This window comes from Salvelinus fontinalis, chromosome 31 (genome assembly GCF_029448725.1).
Source record: "Salvelinus fontinalis isolate EN_2023a chromosome 31, ASM2944872v1, whole genome shotgun sequence".
NCBI classification, from domain to species: Eukaryota; Metazoa; Chordata; class Actinopteri; order Salmoniformes; family Salmonidae; genus Salvelinus; species Salvelinus fontinalis.
The window spans coordinates 1,564,101-1,586,856 of NC_074695.1; the positions used below are offsets into that span (position 1 = coordinate 1,564,101).

At 51.3% G+C, this 22,756-nt stretch overlaps 1 protein-coding gene across 3 annotated transcripts in view; it reads right to left on the reverse strand.

Moving 5' to 3' along the window:
• Positions 1-239: 239 nt before the first annotated feature.
• Positions 240-22,756, reverse strand: part of uba1 (ubiquitin-like modifier activating enzyme 1) — a 66,782-nt gene continuing 44,265 nt past the window's right edge. For all 3 annotated transcript variants that reach the window (XM_055891090.1, XM_055891088.1, XM_055891089.1), the window contains exons 14-24: positions 21,270-21,466; positions 20,946-21,010; positions 19,088-19,283; positions 18,753-18,827; positions 15,609-15,798; positions 12,708-12,796; positions 11,067-11,159; positions 10,613-10,804; positions 5,384-5,485; positions 4,070-4,170; positions 240-3,176 (exon numbers count right to left, since the gene is read on the reverse strand). In XM_055891090.1, the coding sequence (XP_055747065.1) occupies positions 3,041-3,176; positions 4,070-4,170; positions 5,384-5,485; positions 10,613-10,804; positions 11,067-11,159; positions 12,708-12,796; positions 15,609-15,798; positions 18,753-18,827; positions 19,088-19,283; positions 20,946-21,010; positions 21,270-21,466 (1,436 nt within the window). In that variant the 3' untranslated portion in view covers positions 240-3,040. The remainder of the gene's footprint in view (positions 3,177-4,069; positions 4,171-5,383; positions 5,486-10,612; positions 10,805-11,066; positions 11,160-12,707; positions 12,797-15,608; positions 15,799-18,752; positions 18,828-19,087; positions 19,284-20,945; positions 21,011-21,269; positions 21,467-22,756) is intronic.

Below are 22,756 nucleotides of genomic sequence, written 5' to 3' on the forward strand. Positions count from 1 at the left end.
ATCATTAATACATATCATTAATACATATCACTAGCCCTGGGTGAATCATGATGTAATTCACCACACTCAGATCCTCCAATACATTTCTAGATTTCCCCAAGACATGATTCTACAAGCCTGGTCCCACATGTTTGTGTGGTCTTTACAATGACCATAGGACGTGACAAGACGACACAAACCGATCTGGGACCAGGCTAGCGCTGCCCACGTCTCCCGCAACAGAAAAGAGGAGACTCACCCATGTTTTACATCTTTATTCATCACTACATCATCACACAAAGTGCTCCCATGACAACCAGACCTACTACACTTCTCACTCTGCCGCCACTAACGGGTCACTGGAGTTTACAAACTAAAACAGGAAACAGATGATGATCCTAAAAGGTGCAGACTAGTCCGTCCCAAAACAGGAAACAGAGCTGATGATCCTAAAAGGTACAGACTAGTCCGTCCCAAAACAGGAAACGGAGCTGATGATCCTAAAAGGTGCAGACTAGTCCGTCCCAAAACAGGAAACAGCTGATGATCCTAAAAGGTGCAGACTAGTCCGTCCCAAAACAGGAAACAGCTGATGATCCTAAAAGGTACAGACTAGTCCGTCCCAAAACAGGAAACAGCTGATGATCCTAAAAGGTACAGACTAGTCCGTCCCAAAACAGGAAACAGGAAACAAAAACGAATGAAAAAGAGTCAAAGAACCTCAAGTGACGTGACCCCTTCCCCTTAAAGCCCGATAGAGGGCAGTAGTCACATACACCTGTTACAGGACCGACCCTGGGGGGGTGGGGGTGGGGGGGGGGTTCATCTCAGGGGTCAGAGGCCAGGACTGTCAGGGGGTCATTCACCACAGATCTGTATTTACAGTCACAATGCAAGGCAGTGATTTTCATTTGGGAGGAAAATAGTGGTCTTTCATTTCTGTTGTACAAATTTGATCATGAAGACCCTGAATGAGTTGTTTTGGCGTTACTGGGTCATGTCATGACTTGTCTTTTAAAATGCAAAAAGCAACAGTCAGGGGAGGAGAGAGAGTGGTAGGGTACAGGGAGGGGGTACGGGGAGCGGGTACAGGGAGAGGGAACCAGAGGGTACAGGGAGAGGGAACCAGAGGGTACAGGGAACCAGAGCAGTAGGGTACAGGGAGAGGGTACAGAGAGAGGGAACCAGAGCGGTAGGGTACAGAGAGAGGGAACCAGAGCGGTAGGGTACAGGGAACCAGAGCGGTAGGGTACAGGGAGAGGGTACAGAGAGAGGGTACCAGAGTGGTAGGGTACAGGGAGAGGGAACCAGAGGGGTAGGGTACAGGGAGAAGGTACAGGGAGAGGGAACCAGAGCGGTAGGGTACAGGGAACCAGAGCAGTAGGGTACAGGGAGAGGGTACCAGAGCGGTAGGGTACAGGGAACCAGAGCAGTAGGGTACAGGAAGATGGTACAGGGAGAGGGTACCAGAGCGGTAGGGTACAGGGAGAGGGTACCAGAGCGGTAGGGTACAGGGAGAGGGTACCAGAGGGGTAGGGTACAGGGAGAGGGTACCAGAGGGTACAGGGAGAGGGAACCAGAGCGGTAGGGTACAGGGAACCAGAGCAGTAGGGTACAGGGAGAGGGTACAGGGAGAGGGTACCAGAGCGGTAGGGTACAGGGAGAGGGTACCAGAGGGGTAGGGTACAGGGAGAGGGTACCAGAGGGGTAGGGTACAGGGAGAGGGTACAGAGAGAGGGTACCAGAGCGGTAGGGTACAGAGACAGGGAACCAGAGCGGTAGGGTACAGAGAGAGGGAACCAGAGCGGTAGGGTACAGGGAGAGGGAACCAGAGGGGTAGGGTACAGAGAGAGGGAACCAGAGCGGTAGGGTACAGAGAGAGGGAACCAGAGCGGTAGGGTACAGGGAGAGGGAACCAGAGCGGTAGGGTACAGAGAGAGGGAACCAGAGCGGTAGGGTACAGAGAGAGGGAACCAGAGCGGTAGGGTACAGAGACAGGGAACCAGAGCCGTAGGGTACAGAGACAGGGAACCAGAGCGGTAGGGTACAGAGACAGGGAACCAGAGCGGTAGGGTACAGAGAGAGGGAACCAGAGCGGTAGGGTACAGGGAGAGGGAACCAGAGGGGTAGGGTACAGAGAGAGGGAACCAGAGCGGTAGGGTACAGGGAGAGGGAACCAGAGCGGTAGGGTACAGGGAGAGGGAACCAGAGCGGTAGGGTACAGGGAGAGGGAACCAGAGCGGTAGGGTACAGAGAGAGGGAACCAGAGCGGTAGGGTACAGGGAGAGGGAACCAGAGCGGTAGGGTACAGGGAGAGGGAACCAGAGCGGTAGGGTACAGGGAGAGGGAACCAGAGCGGTAGGGTACAGGGAGAGGGAACCAGAGCGGTAGGGTACAGGGAGAGGGAACCAGAGCGGTAGGGTACAGGGAGAGGGAACCAGAGCGGTAGGGTACAGGGAGTGGGAACCAGAGCGGTAGGGTACAGGGAGAGGGAACCAGAGCGGTAGGGTACAGGGAGAGGGAACCAGAGCGGTAGGGTACAGGGAGAGGGTACAGGGAGAGGGAACCAGAGCGGTAGGGTACAGGGAGAGGGAACCAGAGCGGTAGGGTACAGGGAGAGGGTACAGGGAGAGGGAACCAGAGCGGTAGGGTACAGGGAGAGGGTACAGGGAGAGGGAACCAGAGCGGTAGGGTACAGGGAGAGGGTACAGGGAGAGGGAACCAGAGCGGTAGGGTACAGGGAGAGGGTAGAGACACTAAGCCACTAAACTCTTAATAGCATTAAAATAAGCAGATACACAGAAAGTCAAAAAATTCCAATATACAACCTCCTTCCTCCCTACAGCCCCTCATCACATCGCCTGTTAACACCATGAGCATCCCCAATGACACGCTATACAATACAATACTTTGAGTGGTCACAAGTCGTGTACTATATAGGGAATAGGGTGCCATTCTGGACTCATCCTCTCAACCAATCAGTGCTCCAATAACCATTTAAACCAGGTGACTTATCCAAAGCCTTCTCCTCCTCCTCCCTCAGTGATTGGCCGGTGTGTGTTCAGCGGATGGTGTATCTGACGTAGGGAACCTCCACATCTTCGTCAGTCAGGTCGTTGCAGCACAACTCAAACACCAGGGCTTTCACATGCTTCCCCAGCTTCTTCTTAGAAACCTTGGTCACAATCTCTGTCATCCTGCAGAGGAGGAGGGGGGGAGGAGAGGGGGGAGGAGGAGGAGAGGGGACGAGGAGAGGGGGAGGGAGAGAAGAGGGGGGGCGAGGAGGAGGAGAGGCGGAGAGAAGAGGGGGGGGCGAGGAGGAGGAGAGGGGACGAGGAGAGGGGGAGGGAGAGAAGAGGGGGGGCGAGGAGGAGGAGAGGGGACGAGGAGAGGGGGGGGAGAGAAGAGGGGGGGCGAGGAGGAGGAGAGGGAGAGAGAAGAGGAGGAGAGGGAGGAGGAGAGGGAGAGGGGGAGGAGGAGAGATGGGGGCGAGGAGGAGGAGAGGGGAGGAGGGGGGAGAGGGGAGGCGAGGAGGAGGAGAGGGGGGAGAGGGAGAGGGGGGAGGGAGAGAAGAGGGGGGGGAGGGAGAGACGGGGGGCGAGGAGGAGGAGAGGCGGAGAGAAGAGGGGGGCGAGGAGGAGGAGAGGGGGGGAGGAGAGGGGGGGGAGAGAAGAGGGGGGGCGAGGAGGAGGAGAGGGGACGAGGAGAGGGGGAGGGAGAGAAGAGGGGGGGCGAGGAGGAGGAGAGGGAGAGAGAAGAGGAGGAGAGGGAGGAGGAGGGAGAGGGAGGAGGAGAGGGAGAGGGAGGAGGAGAGGGAGAGGGGGGAGGAGGAGAGACGGGGGTGAGGAGGAGGAGAGGCGACGAGGAGAGGAGAGAGGAGGACAGACTCAACATTCTACACAAGTCAATGGAGTAAATGGAGAAACTTCAGATTCCTCATGTTTAAGTTCTACTCCTTATTGTTAACTGTCAAGAAAACATTTGATTCTTCCATTTCAGACATTTATCTCAATCAGGAAGTCCCATATTTGTGGACGTTGTGTGTGTGTTAGTGTCCATCCTAAGTCTGAACACAAAGCAGGGAACTCACGGTAACACCAGCCTCTCCTTGAGTTTAGCTGCAGGCATGAAGAAGGAGTAGAGCATGGACACTCCCTGAGACAGCATGGTGATCTCCAACTGATGCTCATTCTACAGGGAAGAGAGAGACAGCATGGTGAGAGGAGCAGAGCATCGAGACAGCGTGGTGAGAGGAGCAGAGCATCGAGACAGCAGGGTGAGAGGAGCAGAGCATCGAGACAGCAGGGTGAGAGGAGCAGAGCATCGAGACAGCAGGGTGAGAGGAGCAGAGCATCGAGACAGCAGGGTGAGAGGAGCAGAGCATCGAGACAGCAGGGTGAGAGGAGCAGAGCATCGAGACAGCGTGGTGAGAGGAGCAGAGCATCGAGACAGCAGGGTGAGAGGAGCAGAGCATCGAGACAGCAGGGTGAGAGGAGCAGAGCATCGAGACAGCGTGGTGAGAGGAGCAGAGCATCGAGACAGCAGGGTGAGAGGAGCAGAGCATCGAGACAGCAGGGTGAGAGGAGCAGAGCATCGAGACAGCAGGGTGAGAGGAGCAGAGCATCGAGACAGCAGGGTGAGAGGAGCAGAGCATCGAGACAGCGTGGTGAGAGGAGCAGAGCATCGAGACAGCAGGGTGAGAGGAGCAGAGCATCGAGACAGCAGGGTGAGAGGAGCAGAGCATCGAGACAGCAGGGGGAGAGGAGCAGAGCATCGAGACAGCGTGGTGAGAGGAGCAGAGCATCGAGACAGCAGGGTGAGAGGAGCAGAGCATCGAGACAGCGTGGTGAGAGGAGCAGAGCATCGAGACAGCGTGGTGAGAGGAGCAGAGCATCGAGACAGCAGGGTGAGAGGAGCAGAGCATCGAGACAGCAGGGTGAGAGGAGCAGAGACAGCAGGGGGAGAGGAGCAGAGACAGCAGGGTGAGAGGAGCAGAGACAGCAGGGGGAGAGGAGCAGAGACAGCAGGGGGAGAGGAGCAGAGACAGCAGGGGGAGAGGAGCAGAGACAGCAGGGGGAGAGGAGCAGAGACAGCAGGGGGAGAGGAGCAGAGACAGCAGGGGGAGAGGAGCAGAGACAGCAGGGGGAGAGGAGCAGAGACAGCAGGGGGAGAGGAGCAGAGACAGCAGGGTGAGAGGAGCAGAGACAGCAGGGGGAGAGGAGCAGAGACAGCAGGGGGAGAGGAGCAGAGACAGCAGGGGGAGAGGAGCAGAGACAGCAGGGGGAGAGGAGCAGAGACAGCAGGGGGAGAGGAGCAGAGACAGCAGGGGGAGAGGAGCAGAGCATCAAGACAGCAGGGTGAGAGGAGGAAGAGAGAAAGTCCACCTAAGCACAGAAACTTGTACCTTGAAGTAGTCGAGGAACTGTCGGAGAGTCATCTCCTCTCCACTGGCCTGCAGACCCTTCACCTCAAAACGATCCCACAGAGACCAGTCAATCTCATAGTACTATAGAGAGAGAGAGGAGAGATGGAGGGAGAGAGAGAGAGAGGAGAGATGGAGGGAGGGAGAGAGAGAGGAGAGATGGAGGGAGAGAGAGAGAGAGAGGAGAGATGGAGGGAGGGAGAGAGAGAGATGAGAGATGGAGGGAGGGAGAGAGGAGAGATGGAGAGAGAGAGAGGAGAGATGGAGAGAGAGAGAGAGAGAGAGGAGAGATGGAGAGAGAGAGGAGAGATGGAGGGAGAGAGAGAGAGAGAGATGGAGGGAGAGAGAGAGGAGAGATGGAGGGAGAGAATATCTGTTAGTGCTTCAACACTAAATGATTGGCCTGTCTCACAGCATTACACAGCGGATACCGTCTAGGTATCACTACGTCTTGTTCAGGGTCACGGGGTCACGGTATACTGGTTAAGTATCACTAGGTCTTGTTCAGGGTCACGGGGTCACGGTCTACTGGTTAAGTATCACTAGGTCTTGTTCAGGGTCACAGGGTCACGGTCTACTGGTTGAGTATCACTACGTCTTGTTCAGGGTCACGGTCTACTGGTTGAGTATCACTACGTCTTGTTCAGGGTCACGGTCTACTGGTTGAGTATCACTACGTCTTGTTCAGGGTCACGGGGTCACGGTCTACTGGTTAAGTATCACTACGTCTTGTTCAGGGTCACGGTCTACTGGTTGAGTATCACTACGTCTTGTTCAGGGTCACGGTCTACTGGTTGAGTATCACTACGTCTTGTTCAGGGTCACGGGGTCACGGTCTACTGGTTAAGTATCACTACGTCTTGTTCAGGGTCACGGTCTACTGGTTGAGTATCACTAGGTCTTGTTCAGGGTCACGGTCTACTGGTTAAGTATCACTACGTCTTGTTCAGGGTCACGGTCTACTGGTTGAGTATCACTACGTCTTGTTCAGGGCGACGGGGTCACGGTCTACTGGTTAAGTTTCACTACGTCTTGTTCAGGGTCACGGTCTACTGGTTGAGTATCACTACGTCTTGTTCAGGGTCACGGGGTCACGGTCTACTGGTTAAGTATCACTACGTCTTGTTCAGGGTCACGGGGTCACGGTCTACTGGTTAAGTATCACTACGTCTTGTTCAGGGTCACGGTCTACTGGTTGAGTATCACTACGTCTTGTTCAGGGTCACGGGGTCACGGTCTACTGGTTAAGTATCACTACGTCTTGTTCAGGGTCACGGTCTACTGGTTAAGTATCACTACGTCTTGTTCAGGGTCACGGTCTACTGGTTAAGTATCACTAGGTCTTGTTCAGGGTCACGGTCTACTGGTTGAGTATCACTAGGTCTTGTTCAGGGTCACGGTCTACTGGTTGAGTATCACTACGTCTTGTTCAGGGTCACGGTCTACTGGTTGAGTATCACTAGGTCTTGTTCAGGGTCACGGGGTCACGGTCTACTGGTTAAGTATCACTACGTCTTGTTCAGGGTCACGGTCTACTGGTTAAGTATCACTAGGTCTTGTTCAGGGTCACGGTCTACTGGTTGAGTATCACTAGGTCTTGTTCAGGGTCACGGGGTCACGGTCTACTGGTTGAGTATCACTAGGTCTTGTTCAGGGTCACAGGGTCACGGTATACTGGTTAAGTATCACTAGGTCTTGTTCAGGGTCACGGTCTACTGGTTGAGTATCACTAGGTCTTGTTCAGGGTCACGGTCTACTGGTTGAGTATCACTACGTCTTGTTCAGGGTCACGGTCTACTGATTGAGTATCACTACGTCTTGTTCAGGGTCACAGGGTCACGGTCTACTGGTTGAGTATCACTACGTCTTGTTCAGGGTCACGGGGTCACGGTCTACTGGTTGAGTATCACTACGTCTTGTTCAGGGTCACGGTCTACTGGTTGAGTATCACTAGGTCTTGTTCAGGGTCACGGGGTCACGGTCTACTGGTTAAGTATCACTACGTCTTGTTCAGGGTCACAGGGTCACGGTCTACTGGTTGAGTATCACTAGGTCTTGTTCAGGGTCACGGGGTCACGGTCTACTGGTTAAGTATCACTACGTCTTGTTCAGGGTCACGGGGTCACGGTCTACTGGTTGAGTATCACTAGGTCTTGTTCAGGGTCACGGTCTACTGGTTAAGTATCACTAGGTCTTGTTCAGGGTCACGGTCTACTGGTTGAGTATCACTAGGTCTTGTTCAGGGTCACAGGGTCACGGTATACTGGTTAAGTATCACTAGGTCTTGTTCAGGGTCACGGTCTACTGGTTAAGTATCACTAGGTCTTGTTCAGGGTCACGGTCTACTGGTTGAGTATCACTACGTCTTGTTCAGGGTCACGGGGTCACGGTCTACTGGTTAAGTATCACTAGGTCTTGTTCAGGGTCACGGTCTACTGGTTGAGTATCACTAGGTCTTGTTCAGGGTCACGGTCTACTGGTTAAGTATCACTACGTCTTGTTCAGGGTCACGGTCTACTGGTTGAGTATCACTACGTCTTGTTCAGGGTCACGGGGTCACGGTCTACTGGTTGAGTATCACTACGTCTTGTTCAGGGTCACGGTCTACTGGTTGAGTATCACTACGTCTTGTTCAGGGCGACGGGGTCACGGTCTACTGGTTAAGTTTCACTACGTCTTGTTCAGGGTCACGGGGTCACGGTCTACTGGTTGAGTATCACTACGTCTTGTTCAGGGTCACGGGGTCACGGTCTACTGGTTGAGTATCACTACGTCTTGTTCAGGGTCACGGTCTACTGGTTAAGTATCACTACGTCTTGTTCAGGGTCACGGTCTACTGGTTAAGTATCACTACGTCTTGTTCAGGGTCACGGGGTCACGGTCTACTGATTGAGTATCACTACGTCTTGTTCAGGGTCACGGTCTACTGGTTGAGTATCACTACGTCTTGTTCAGGGTCACGGTCTACTGGTTGAGTATCACTACGTCTTGTTCAGGGTCACGGTCTACTGATTGAGTATCACTACGTCTTGTTCAGGGTCACGGTCTACTGGTTGAGTATCACTAGGTCTTGTTCAGGGTCACGGGGTCACGGTCTACTGATTGAGTATCACTACGTCTTGTTCAGGGCGACGGGGTCACGGTCTACTGGTTAACTTCTTGAGAATACAGGGGGTGCTGTTTCGCATTAGCATAATTGCCTCTACAGACTAAACTGCCTCTTATTCAATTATTGCTGTTACTATATGCATATAACCATATAGCATTGGATAGAAAACAAGCTATGGTTTCTAAAACCGTTCCAATTGAGTCTCTGAGTCAAACACAGGTCATTTCACAGCACTTTCCCTGAGCCTGAAAAAGATTGCAAGATGTGTATGCTCGCTTCAACGCTCTGCCTATATATGGTCACGCCACCTATGACCCGAATGACACTTCCTTCTTCTTCCTCTGGGTGTCTGGAAGACGTCAGAGGAGAAATTTTTTGTTTATCTTGTACTGACGTGAAATAAGACCTATTTCTTTAGCGTGACCGACAACTTCCGGTTTCCTGAGATGCGCGTTTAGAGAAGCCATTGACTTTTGTTATGCTGACGTTACGGATGAAAACTATCTCCGTCTCGAAGTTTGTTTGATACATGTGACCATATCACCGTAATGTATGTTTTTTCAATATAGTTTAATCAGATTATTAGAATTTTTTCGGGAGTTTTGCCGTGTTCCGTTCTTTGAGTTTTTTAACTTTGGGAATTGACCGTGCCAGTCGACCAGTACCCAGGCTGAATGAAGAGGGGAGGTTGCCATTGTGAATGGATTGAACGACTCATCAGGACTAAGGACACCTTGATCAACATTCTGATGAAAGACCAGCAATAGTAAGACCCAATTTACGATGTTATTTCATATATCTGTCGTGCATGTGAACTGGTCGCGCGCGTCCAGCTGGTTTTGGCTGGCCTGGTTATGCTAATTAGCGATACATTTTGTTTTCGCTATAAAACATTTAAAAAATCTGAAATATTGTTTGGATTCACCAGATGTTGGGCTTTCAATGTCTGTACGCTGTGTATTTTTTCTGAAATGTTTTAAGACAAGTAATTAGTTATATAACGTTGGTCTCTGTAATTGTTCTAGCTGCATCAGCACTATATCAGATTGCAGCTGCAATGTAGAACTGTGATTTATACCTGAAAAATGCACATTAAAAAAAAAAAAAACTATGCTATACCATAAATATGTTATCAGACTGTCATCTTAAGAATTTTTTTGTTGGTTAGTGGCTATCAATATCTTAGTTTAGCCGAATTGGTGATAGCACCTGATGGAGTAAGAAACTGTTGGAGTAAGAAAATGGTGTCATTTTGCTAACGTGTTTAGCTAATAGATTTACATATTGTGTCTTCCCTGTAAAACATTTAAAAAATCTGAAATGGTGGTTTTATTCACAAGATCTGTGTCTTTCATTGGGTGTCTTGGACTTGTGATTTAATGATATTTAGATGCTACTATTTAATTGTGACGCTATGCTAGCGATGCTAATCAGTGTGGGGGGTGTGGGGGGTGCTCCCGGATCCGGGTTAGGTACTCTGTAGAGGTTAAGTATCACTACGTCTTGTTCAGGGTCACGGGGTCACGGTCTACTGATTGAGTATCACTACGTCTTGTTCAGGGTCACGGGGTCACGGTCTACTGATTATGTATCACTAGGTCTTGTTCAGGGCGACGTGGTGGGAAGGCCTCCCCTGTACCTTGTGGCTGGGAGCATGTATGTATCACTACGTCTTGTTCAGGGTCACGGTCTACTGGTTATGTATCACTAGGTCTTGTTCAGGGTCACGGTCTACTGGTTGAGTATCACTACGTCTTGTTCAGGGCGACGGGGTCACGGTCTACTGGTTAAGTTTCACTACGTCTTGTTCAGGGTGACGGGGTCACGGTCTACTGGTTAAGTATCACTACGTCTTGTTCAGGGTCACGGGGTCACGGTCTACTGATTGAGTATCACTACGTCTTGTTCAGGGTCACGGGGTCACGGTCTACTGATTATGTATCACTAGGTCTTGTTCAGGGCGACGTGGTGGGAAGGCCTCCCCTGTACCTTGTGGCTGGGAGCATGTATGTATCACTACGTCTTGTTCAGGGTCACGGTCTACTGGTTATGTATCACTAGGTCTTGTTCAGGGTCACAGGGTGGGAAGGCCTCCCCTGTACCTTGTGGCTGGGAGCAGCGACGGGTTCTGAGAAGCCGAAGAAGGGCAGTGCCAGGTTCATGAAGCCGTTCTTAAACGAATCCACCTTCTTGTGTCCCTGAACGATCTTGATGAGCTCCAGACAGACCAGACCTACGACCGCCGACGTGGTGGTCGCTATCGCAGGAATGATCTTCCCAGCTATCAGCTTACTCTGGGGAGAGAGAGAGAATGGGAGAGAGGGAGGAGAGACGGAGACAGAGAGAGAGGAGAGAGAGAGAGGAGAGCGACAGACAGTATATGGTGGTTGCCATGGGAGAAGGATCTTTCTGGAGAGGAGGAAGAGAGACATCTGTACAGACTTTTTGGGGCTTTATTTGCTCCAGGCCTTTAGGAGGAAACAGAAACGCCTGCATCTTTAGTCAAAAGTCTAGTGGAAATGTGACATCAAAGGCTGTGTGTGAGTGTTTACCCACCTTGTGTCTGTCGGCAGGGGGAATGTGATAGTTCTCTGCTCGTAGGTTGGACGCCGCCACGATGAAGTCCATGTGGAAATTAGAGTCATCATCCTGGAACACAGTCACACAGTTAACAGTCAAACACACAAATAGAAAGGGTTAAGGGTGTATGACAGGACTCGAAAGGCATTGTAGGTGAGAGAGATGAGTAGAGAAAGATGAGTAGAGAGAGAGACGAGAGAGAAGAGTAGAGAGAGACGAGTAGAGAGAGAGACGAGTAGAGAGAGAGACGAGTAGAGAGAGAGACGAGTAGAGAGAGAGACGAGTAGTGAGAGAGACGAGTAGAGAGAGACGAGTAGAGAGAGAGACGAGAGAGAGAGACGAGAGAGAGAGACGAGAGAGAGAGAGACGAGAGAGAGAGAGACGAGAGAGAGCGAGACGAGAGAGAGAGAGACGAGTAGAGAGAGAGACGAGTAGAGAGACGAGAGAGAGAGACGAGAGAGAGAGACGAGTAGAGAGAGAGACGAGAGTAGAGAGACGAGAGTAGAGAGACGAGAGAGAGAGACGAGAGTAGAGAGAGAGACGAGTAGAGAGAGACGAGAGTAGAGAGAGAGACGAGTAGAGAGAGACGAGAGAGAGAGACGAGTAGAGAGAGACGAGAGTAGAGAGACGAGAGAGAGAGAGACGAGAGTAGAGAGAGAGACGAGTAGAGAGAGACGAGAGGAGAGAGAGACGAGTAGAGAGAGAGACGAGTAGAGAGAGACGAGAGAGAGAGAGACGAGAGAGAGAGAGACGAGTAGAGAGAGAGACGAGAGTAGAGAGAGAGACGAGAGTAGAGAGAGAGACGAGAGAGAGAGAGAGACGAGAGAGAGAGAGAGACGAGAGAGAGAGAGAGACGAGAGAGAGAGAGAGACGAGAGAGAGAGAGAGACGAGAGAGAGAGAGAGACGAGAGAAAGAGAGAGACGAGAGAGAGAGAGAGACGAGAGAGAGAGACGAGAGAGACGAGAGAGAGAGACGAGAGAGACGAGAGTAGAGAGACGAGAGTAGAGAGAGAGACGAGTAGAGAGAGAGAGACGAGTAGAGAGAGAGACGAGAGAGAGAGAGACGAGTAGAGAGAGAGACGAGAGAGAGAGACGAGAGAGAGAGAGACGAGTAGAGAGAGACGAGTAGAGAGAGACGAGTAGAGAGAGACGAGTAGAGAGAGACGAGTAGAGAGAGACGAGTAGAGAGAGACGAGTAGAGAGAGACGATTAGAGAGAGACGAGTAGAGAGAGACGAGTAGAGAGAGACGAGTAGAGAGAGACGAGTAGAGAGAGACGAGTAGAGAGAGACGAGTAGAGAGACGAGTAGAGAGAGACGAGTAGAGAGACGAGAGACAGAGAGACGAGAGAGAGACGAGACGAGAGAGAGAGAGACGAGAGAGAGAGACGAGAGAGAGAGACGAGAGAGAGAGAGACGAGAGTAGAGAGAGAGACGAGAGTAGAGAGAGAGACGAGAGTAGAGAGAGACGAGTAGAGAGAGAGACGAGAGAGACGAGAGAGAGAGAGAGAGAGAGATAGAGATGAGTAGAGAGAGACGAGAGAGAGACAGAGAGACAGAGAGAGAGATGCGAGAGAGATAGAGATGAGTAGAGAGAAAGTAAAGGAAGAGATCTCTACCTTCTCAAAGTCGATGGCAGTGAGTTTAAAGTGAGAAGAAGCTTCCAGTCCAGGCAGCAGAGTCTTCAGTTCCTCCAGCCTGTTGTCATCTACACACACGCAGACGACACACACAGACGACACACGACAGACGACACACGACAGACGACACACGACAGACGACACACACAGACGACACACACAGACGACACACACGACAGACACAGACGACAGACACAGACGACAGACACAGACGACAGACACAGACGACAGACACAGACGACAGACACAGACGACAGACACAGACGACAGACACAGACGACAGACACAGACGACACACACAGACGACACACACAGACGACACACACAGACGACACACACAGACGACACACACAGACGACACACACAGACGACACACACAGACGACACACACAGACGACACACACAGACGACACACACAGACGAAGGTTAGGCCTACACAGACAGTGTTGATTGGTTTACAGACAGGGTGGGTGGCCAATGAGATATGTAGTAGGGTCATTTCAGATGGGAGCTGTCTTCCTAACACATAATAACAGTCAGTGGTTATTATACACTCAGAGGAAGACACTTTACACAACGTCCTCTGTCAGAAAGCAACCTGGACGTTTCTCATTCATGCTTTGGGACACACAACATCATTTAGCAGCAAACGCAATGAGTTACAAAACGTTTCTGAGGACACCTCACGCCTGCGCTCCAACCGGCTCCTATCGGTTTCCCTTCAACTACTGTGTAGACATTCCTACAGGGAGAAGGTTGACCATCACTAGACCCCATTGTGTTTATACATCCCTACAGGGAGAAGGTTGACCATCACTAGACCCCATTGTGTTTATACATCCCTACAGGGAGAAGGTTGACCATCACTAGACCCCATTGTGTTTATACATCCCTACAGGGAGAAGGTTGACCATCACTAGACCCCATTGTGTTTATACATTCCTACAGGGAGAAGGTTGACCATCAGTAGACCCCATTGTGTTTATACATCCCTACAGGGAGAAGGTTGACCATCACTAGACCCCATTGTGTTTATACATCCCTACCGGGAGAAGGTTGACCATCACTAGACCCCATTGTGTTTATACATCCCTACAGGGAGAAGGTTGACCATCACTAGACCCCATTGTGTTTATACATCCCTACAGGGAGAAGGTTGACCATCACTAGACCCCATTGTGTTTATACATCCCTACAGGGAGAAGGTTGACCATCACTAGACCCCATTGTGTTTATACATCCCTACAGGGAGAAGGTTGACCATCACTAGACCCCATTGTGTTTATACATCCCTACAGGGAGAAGGTTGACTATCACTAGACCCCATTGTGTTTATACATCCCTACAGGGAGAAGGTTGACTATCACTAGACCCCATTGTGTTTATACATCCCTACAGGGAGAAGGTTGACCATCACTAGACCCCATTGTGTTTATACATTCCTACAGGGAGAAGGTTGACCATCAGTAGACCCCATTGTGTTTATACATCCCTACAGGGAGAAGGTTGACCATCACTAGACCCCATTGTGTTTATACATCCCTACCGGGAGAAGGTTGACCATCACTAGACCCCATTGTGTTTATACATCCCTACAGGGAGAAGGTTGACCATCACTAGACCCCATTGTGTTTATACATCCCTACAGGGAGAAGGTTGACCATCACTAGACCCCATTGTGTTTATACATCCCTACAGGGAGAAGGTTGACCATCACTAGACCCCATTGTGTTTATACATCCCTACAGGGAGAAGGTTGACCATCACTAGACCCCATTGTGTTTATACATCCCTACAGGGTTTACCATCACTAGACCCCATTGTGTTTATACATCCCTACAGGGAGAAGGTTGACTATCAGTAGACCCCATTGTGTTTATACATCCCTACAGGGAGAAGGTTGACTATCACTGGACCCCATTGTGTTTATACATCCCAACAGGGAGAAGGTTGACCATCACCAGACCCCATTGTGTTTATACATCCCTACAGGGAGAAGGTTCACTATCACTGGACCCCATTGTGTTTATACATCCCTACAGGGAGAAGGTTGACCATCACTAGACCCCATTGTGTTTATACATCCCTACCGGGAGAAGGTTGACCATCACTAGACCCCATTGTGTTTATACATCCCTACAGGGAGAAGGTTGACCATCACTAGACCCCATTGTGTTTATACATCCCTACAGGGAGAAGGTTGACTATCACTAGACCCCATTGTGTTTATACATCCCTACAGGGAGAAGGTTTACCATCACTAGACCCCATTGTGTTTATACATCCCTACAGGGAGAAGGTTGACCATCACTAGACCCCATTGTGTTTATACATCCCTACCGGGAGAAGGTTGACCATCACTAGACCCCATTGTGTTTATACATCCCTACAGGGAGAAGGTTGACCATCACTAGACCCCATTGTGTTTATACATCCCTACAGGGAGAAGGTTGACTATCACTAGACCCCATTGTGTTTATACATCCCTACAGGGAGAAGGTTGACTATCACTAGACCCCATTGTGTTTATACATCCCTACAGGGAGAAGGTTGACCATCACTAGACCCCATTGTGTTTATACATCCCTACAGGGAGAAGGTTGACTATCACTAGACCCCATTGTGTTTATACATCCCTACAGGGAGAAGGTTTACCATCACTAGACCCCATTGTGTTTATACATTCCTACAGGGAGAAGGTTGACCATCACTAGACCCCATTGTGTTTATACATCCCTACAGGGAGAAGGTTGACCATCACTAGACCCCATTGTGTTTATACATCCCTATAGGGAGAAGGTTGACCATCACTGGACCCCATTGTCTGGAGCAGCCTTCCATAGAAGTTTCCTTAACAAATAAAATCAATCCCATCCTCACCGACGTTGCCGTGAGTGCTCTGCATCTCCTGGTCGGAGACGTGGATCTTGACCCCTGACCTGGGGACGAAGGTGGGCACCGATAGGCTGTCCAGGATCTTAGCCACGCCGGCACGGTCGGTAGAGCCCTGCATGCCGTACGACTGGGCAAACAAGTTGGCTCCTGCCATCACATAGTCCATATGGAGGTCCTAGAGAGAGAGAGGAGATGGTCTACAACCGTGGACAGGGGGGGAGACGGGAGACGGAGACGGGGACAGGGGGAGACGGGGACGGGGACAGTGGGAGACGGGGACAGTGGGAGACGGGGACAGTGGGAGACGGAGACGGGGGGGGGAGACGGGGACAGTGGGAGACAGACGGGAGACAGAGACAGTGGGAGACAGAGACAGTGGGAGACAGAGACAGTGGGAGACAGAGACAGTGGGAGACAGAGACAGTGGGAGACAGAGACAGTGGGAGACAGTGGGAGACAGAGACAGTGGGAGACAGACGGGAGACAGAGACAGTGGGAGACAGACGGGAGACAGAGACAGTGGGAGACAGAGACAGTGGGAGACAGACGGGAGACAGAGACAGTGGGAGACAGAGACAGTGGGAGACAGAGACAGTGGGAGACAGAGACAGTGGGAGACAGAGACAGTGGGAGACAGTGGGAGACAGTGGGAGACAGTGGGAGACAGTGGGAGACAGAGACAGTGGGAGACAGAGACAGTGGGAGACAGAGACAGTGGGAGACAGAGACAGTGGGAGACAGACGGGAGACAGAGACAGACGGGAGACAGAGACAGACGGGAGACAGAGACAGACGGGAGACAGAGACAGTGGGAGACAGAGACAGTGGGAGACAGTGGGAGACAGAGACAGTGGGAGACAGTGGGAGACAGAGACAGTGGGAGACAGTGGGAGACAGAGACAGTGGGAGACAGAGGGAGACAGTGGGGGAGACAGAGGGGGAGACAGAGACAGACAGTGGGGGAGACAGAGACAGACAGTGGGGGAGACAGAGACAGACAGTGGGGGAGACAGAGACAGACAGTGGGGGAGACAGAGACAGACAGTGGGGGAGACAGAGACAGACAGTGGGGGAGACAGAGAGACAGTGGGGGAGACAGAGACAGACAGTGGGGGAGAGACAGACAGTGGGGGAGAGACAGACAGTGGGGGAGAGACAGACAGTGGGGGAGAGACAGACAGTGGGGGAGAGACAGACAGTGGGGGAGAGACAGACAGTGGGGGAGAGACAGACAGTGGGGGAGAGACAGACAGTGGGGGAGAGACAGACAGTGGGGGAGAGACAGACAGTGGGGGAGAGACAGACAGTGGGGGAGAGACAGACAGTGGGGGAGAGACAGACAGTGGGGGAGAGGGAGACAGTGGGGGAGAGGGAGACAGTGGGGGAGAGGGAGACAGTGGGGGAGAGGGAGACAGTGGGGGAGAGGGAGACAGTGGGGGAGACAGAGGGAGACAGTGGGGGAGACAGAGGGAGACAGTGGGGGAGACAGAGGGAGACAGTGGGGGAGACAGAGGGAGACAGTGGGGGAGACAGAGGGAGACAGTGGGGGAGACAGAGGGAGACAGTGGGGGAGACAGAGGGAGACAGTGGGGGAGACAGAGGGAGACAGTGGGGGAGACAGAGGGAGACAGTGGGGGAGACAGAGGGAGACAGTGGGGGAGACAGAGGGAGACAGTGGGGGAGACAGAGGGAGACAGTGGGGGAGACAGAGGGAGACAGTGGGGGAGACAGAGGGAGACAGTGGGGGAGACAGAGGGAGACAGTGGGGGAGACAGAGGGAGACAGTGGGGGAGACAGAGGGAGACAGTGGGGGAGACAGAGGGAGACAGTGGGGGAGACAGAGGGAGACAGTGGGGGAGACAGAGGGAGACAGTGGGGGAGACAGAGGGAGACAGTGGGGGAGACAGAGGGAGACAGTGGGGGAGACAGAGGGAGACAGTGGGGGAGACAGAGGGAGACAGTGGGGGAGACAGAGGGAGACAGTGGGGGAGACAGAGGGAGACAGTGGGGGAGACAGAGGGAGACAGTGGGGGAGACAGAGGGAGACAGTGGGGGAGACAGAGGGAGACAGTGGGGGAGACAGAGGGAGACAGTGGGGGAGACAGAGGGAGACAGTGGGGGAGACAGAGGGAGACAGTGGGGGAGACAGAGGGAGACAGTGGGGGAGACAGAGACAGTGGGGGAGACAGAGACAGTGGGGGAGACAGAGACAGTGGGGGAGACAGAGACAGTGGGGGAGACAGAGACAGTGGGGGAGACAGAGACAGTGGGGGAGACAGAGACAGTGGGGGAGACAGAGACAGTGGGGGAGACAGAGACAGTGGGGGAGACAGAGACAGTGGGGGAGACAGAGACAGTGGGGGAGACAGAGACAGTGGGGGAGACAGAGACAGTGGGGGAGACAGAGACAGTGGGGGAGACAGAGACAGTGGGGGAGACAGAGACAGTGGGGGAGACAGAGACAGTGGGGGAGACAGAGACAGTGGGGGAGACAGAGACAGTGGGGGAGACAGAGACAGTGGGGGAGACAGAGACAGTGGGGGAGACAGAGACAGTGGGGGAGACAGAGACAGTGGGGGAGACAGAGACAGTGGGGGAGACAGAGACAGTGGGGGAGACAGAGACAGTGGGGGAGACAGAGACAGTGGGGGAGACAGAGACAGTGGGGGAGACAGAGACAGTGGGGGAGACAGAGACAGTGGGGGAGACAGAGACAGTGGGAGACAGAGACAGTGGGAGACAGAAACAGTGGGAGACAGAAACAGTGGGAGACAGAGACAGTGGGAGACAGAGACAGTGGGAGACAGTGACGGGGGGAGACAGTGACGGGGGGAGACAGAGACAGTGGGAGACAGAGACAGTGGGAGACAGAGACAGTGGGAGACAGAGACAGTGGGAGACAGAGACAGTGGGAGACAGAGACAGTGGGAGACAGAGACAGTGGGAGACAGAGACAGTGGGAGACAGAGACAGTGGGAGGGAGACAGAGACAGTGGGAGACAGAAACAGTGGGAGACAGAAACAGTGGGAGACAGAAACAGTGGGAGACAGAAACAGTGGGAGACAGTGACGTGGGGAGACGGGGGGAGACAGGGACTGAGGCAGTGGGAGACGGGATAAAGGACTCACGTTGCTGGTACTGAACTCTAGAGGGTGAGGACATCTCTTTGGACCGGACCAGAAGGGGGCGCCAGAGCTGGTCAGCTGAGGGGGGGATATTAGAGACAGACAGCGACAGAGAAGAGCATCGATATTAATACAACAAAACCACATTCAAACAGTGTGTGTGTGTGTGTGTAACAGAGCGTGTGTAACAGAGCGTGCGTGTGTGTGTGTGTGTGTGTGTAACAGAGCGTGTGTGTGTGTGTAACAGAGCGTGTGTGTGTGTGTAACAGAGCGTGTGTGTGTGTGTGTGTGCGTGCGTGTGCGTGTGTGTGTGTGTGTGTTAACAGTGTTCCATATACCTGTTCTGGGGGGAAGTTGTGCAGTAGCTGACAGATGTTGTTGCTGTACTGACACTGCCAGTGGTGACGAGCCCAGGTGACACAGTCGGCCCAGCTGTGAGGGCAGTCAGTCACCAAACTCTTATAGACGGCCTCCAACACCTCTAGAGGCTGGGCTCCAGGCAGCTTCAGGGTTCTCTCCAGGAACTTAGCATCACTAGGTTAGGAAACATCACCACAGCTCATATTAAAACTGGTCTAGATGGCCTCCAACACCTCTAGAGGCTGGGCTCCAGGCAGCCTCCAACACCTCTAGAGGCTGGGCTCCAGGCAGCTTCAGGGTTCTCTCCAGGAACTTAGCGTCACTAGGTTAGGAAACATCACCACAGCTCATATTAAACTGGTCTAGATGGCCTCCCAACACCTCTAGAGGCTGGGCCCCAGGCGGCCTCCCAACACCTCTAGAGGCTGGGCCCCAGGCGGCCTCCCAACACCTCTAGAGGCTGGGCCCCAGGCAGCCTCCAACACCTCTAGAGGCTGGGCCCCAGGCAGCCTCCAACACCTCTAGAGGCTGGGCCCCAGGCAGCCTCTAACACCTCTAGAGGCTGGGCCCCAGGCAGCCTCCAACACCTCTAGAGGCTGGGCCCCCAGGCAGCCTCCAACACCTCTAGAGGCTGGGCTCCAGGCAGCCTCCAACACCTCTAGAGGCTGGGCTCCAGGCAGCTTCAGGGTTCTCTCCAGGAACTTAGCATCACTAGGTTAGGGAAACATCACCACAGCTCATATTAAACTGGTCTAGACGACCTCCCAACACAGTAAATCTGGGTAGAGTGTCAGATCCACTAGACGACCACAACTTAGAAATACACTACTCAAAAAAATAAAGGGAACACTTAAACAACACAATGTAACTCCAAGTCAGTGTTCCCTTTATTTTTTTGAGCAGTGTAGTTTCAGACGCCACAGAGAGACGGAGTTCATTGGAAAACCGTATTTATAATTGATGTATTCCTCTATGCGGCGGCTCACACAGAAAACCGTATTTATAATTGATGTATTCCTCTATACGGTGGCTCACACAGAAAACCGTATTTATAATTGATGTATTCCTCCATGCGGCGGCTCCCATGCGGTGGCTCACACAGAAAACCGTATTTATAATTGATGTATTCCTCCATGCGGCGGCTCCCATGCGGTGGCTCACACAGAAAACCGTATTTATAATTGATGTATTCCTCCATGCGGTGGCTCACACAGAAAACCGTATTTATAATTGATGTATTCCTCCATGCGGTGGCTCACACAGAAAACCGTATTTATAATTGATGTATTCCTCTATGCGGCGGCTCACACAGAAAACCGTATTTATAATTGATGTATTCCTCTATGCGGCGGCTCACACAGAAAACCGTATTTATAATTGATGTATTCCTCTATGCGGCGGCTCACACAGAAAACCGTATTTATAATTGATGTATTCCTCTATGCGGCGGCTCACACACAGAAAACCGTATTTATAATTGATGTATTCCTCTATGCGGCGGCTCACACACAGGAAACCGGAATAATTATCACTGTGAACTCCTGTAATGTTCATGTCTCAATCGATCCCCAAAGCCATGAGGTTGTCGACTGGTGATTAGACCAGAAAATAACATTCATTCATACAGTCACATCGCAGTCACAACGCAGTCACAACGCAGTCACAACGCAGTCACAACACAGTCACAACACAGTCACAACACAGTCACAACACAGTCACAACACAGTCACAACACAGTCACAACACAGTCACAACACAGTCACAACACAGTCACAACACAGTCACAACACAGTCACAACAGGTAGAATGGTAAACATGCTGAAGTGGTGGACTTACGTGAGGTACTGCATGGCATTCTCTGATGGCTGTTTAAACAGACCCTCGAACTCATCACGGGCCCACTGGAGAGGAAGGAGACGAGAGAGTTACCACACACTGCATATAGAGGACGTCAGTCCCACAGGTTAGCCCACTGGAGAAGAGACCAAGAGTTACTGTACACGTCACACACTGCATATAGAGGACATCCCCGGGGGAGTGTGTTACCTGCAGAGTGTGTGTGTGTGTGTGTTACCTGCAGAGTGTGTGTGTGTGTGTGTGTTACCTGCAGAGTGTGTGTGTGTGTGTGTGTGTGTGTGTGTGTGTGTGTGTGTGTGTTACCTGCAGTGTGTGTTCGATGGCGTTGGGGAAGTTCTTCAGTGTGCAGATGGGGATGGACTTCTCCGGGGGATCCTGGGAGGAGCTGTACGACTCTGTCAGGAAGGGGATGACCACCTGAACGTTCCCCTTGGTACCCAGAGTACCGGACTCTAACAGGGGCTTCCTGTAGTAGACACACCTCCGGTCCATATACATACCTACAGGAGAGGAGGAATAGGAGAAAAACTACAAGAGAAAGTATAGCCCTGTACAAAAATCGGCAAACGCAAAATGGCCCTGTACAAAATCAGTCAACTCACAAATGAGCAATTTCAGCACAATCTCGGTAACCCAAAAGGAAATCTGACATGAGTAACCCAAAAGGAAAACCAACATGAGTAACCCAAAAGGAAATCTGACGTGTGCCCTATTCATGATAAACAGAGATGTTTTTCTCTAAATAAGTTTTGTTGTACAATTTAAAAAAACAGCAATAATTGAATTAATTCAGGGCTTGTGAACCTCAGACAAATATAAGCTTTCCACAACTATAAAACCCACTGATCATTTAATTATTTCATCAAAATAGTTTAACCTGCTTTATTTGCAATAATCACTGATCTGGCTTTAAATTCTCTGTTTATAAAAAAGCCATTTTTTGTTGTTGTTACAAATGTACCCAGAATCAAACACATAATACATTTCACTAATAATGCTAACTTATTGTAGCAGGCATTAGGCTATAAAACATAAACACGGGTCTCATTAATATGGAACGCCGAGTCTAGGAGCCAGGACCTGAATATGATTGAACGTCACATAATAAATGTAATGCGTTCCTACATTTTTTATGTAGTTATTATTACACGTTGATTACACCATCACTCGTAGTTCATATGTCACAACGATTCATCGATACGTATGCTATGATGCTGGTAAAGTTGTCTCGCGCACCTACAGTGCTGGTCATAAACAAAAGCTAGCTAGCTCATGGCTGGTCATAAACAAAAGCTAGCTAGCTCATGGAGGCAAACAACGTGCTTCCCCAAAAAACATAGCAAAACGACATCTATCGTTAGCTAGCTATATAGCTAGGTGTCATCATCTAAAATAACCCTAATTTATAAAAAAACAGTTCTCATTTGATTAATGGTTGTCGAACCCATCTATGTGAAGCTAGCCACAATAGTGGACTTTGTGGTACACCTTCAAAATAAAAGTATGGAATTGACAGTGCTGCAAATAAATGGCCTGTGTTAACAGACTTGTTGTGTACAGCTTTGACAGTGCTACTGATAGCGGTGGCTCAACACCAACACGTGCAAATTCATCACACACAACATTCTAATAGAACTGTGTTATTTGACATGTCAAATTAAAAGCTTGTTTAAAATAACACAAATAACACTATTTGACGTGTATCTTTTTTGACACGTAAAGACCCAAACGGCGTTCCCTACAGCAACAATCCCTCAAGCCCACGACCTAGTGAGTAGCCAGCTAATCGA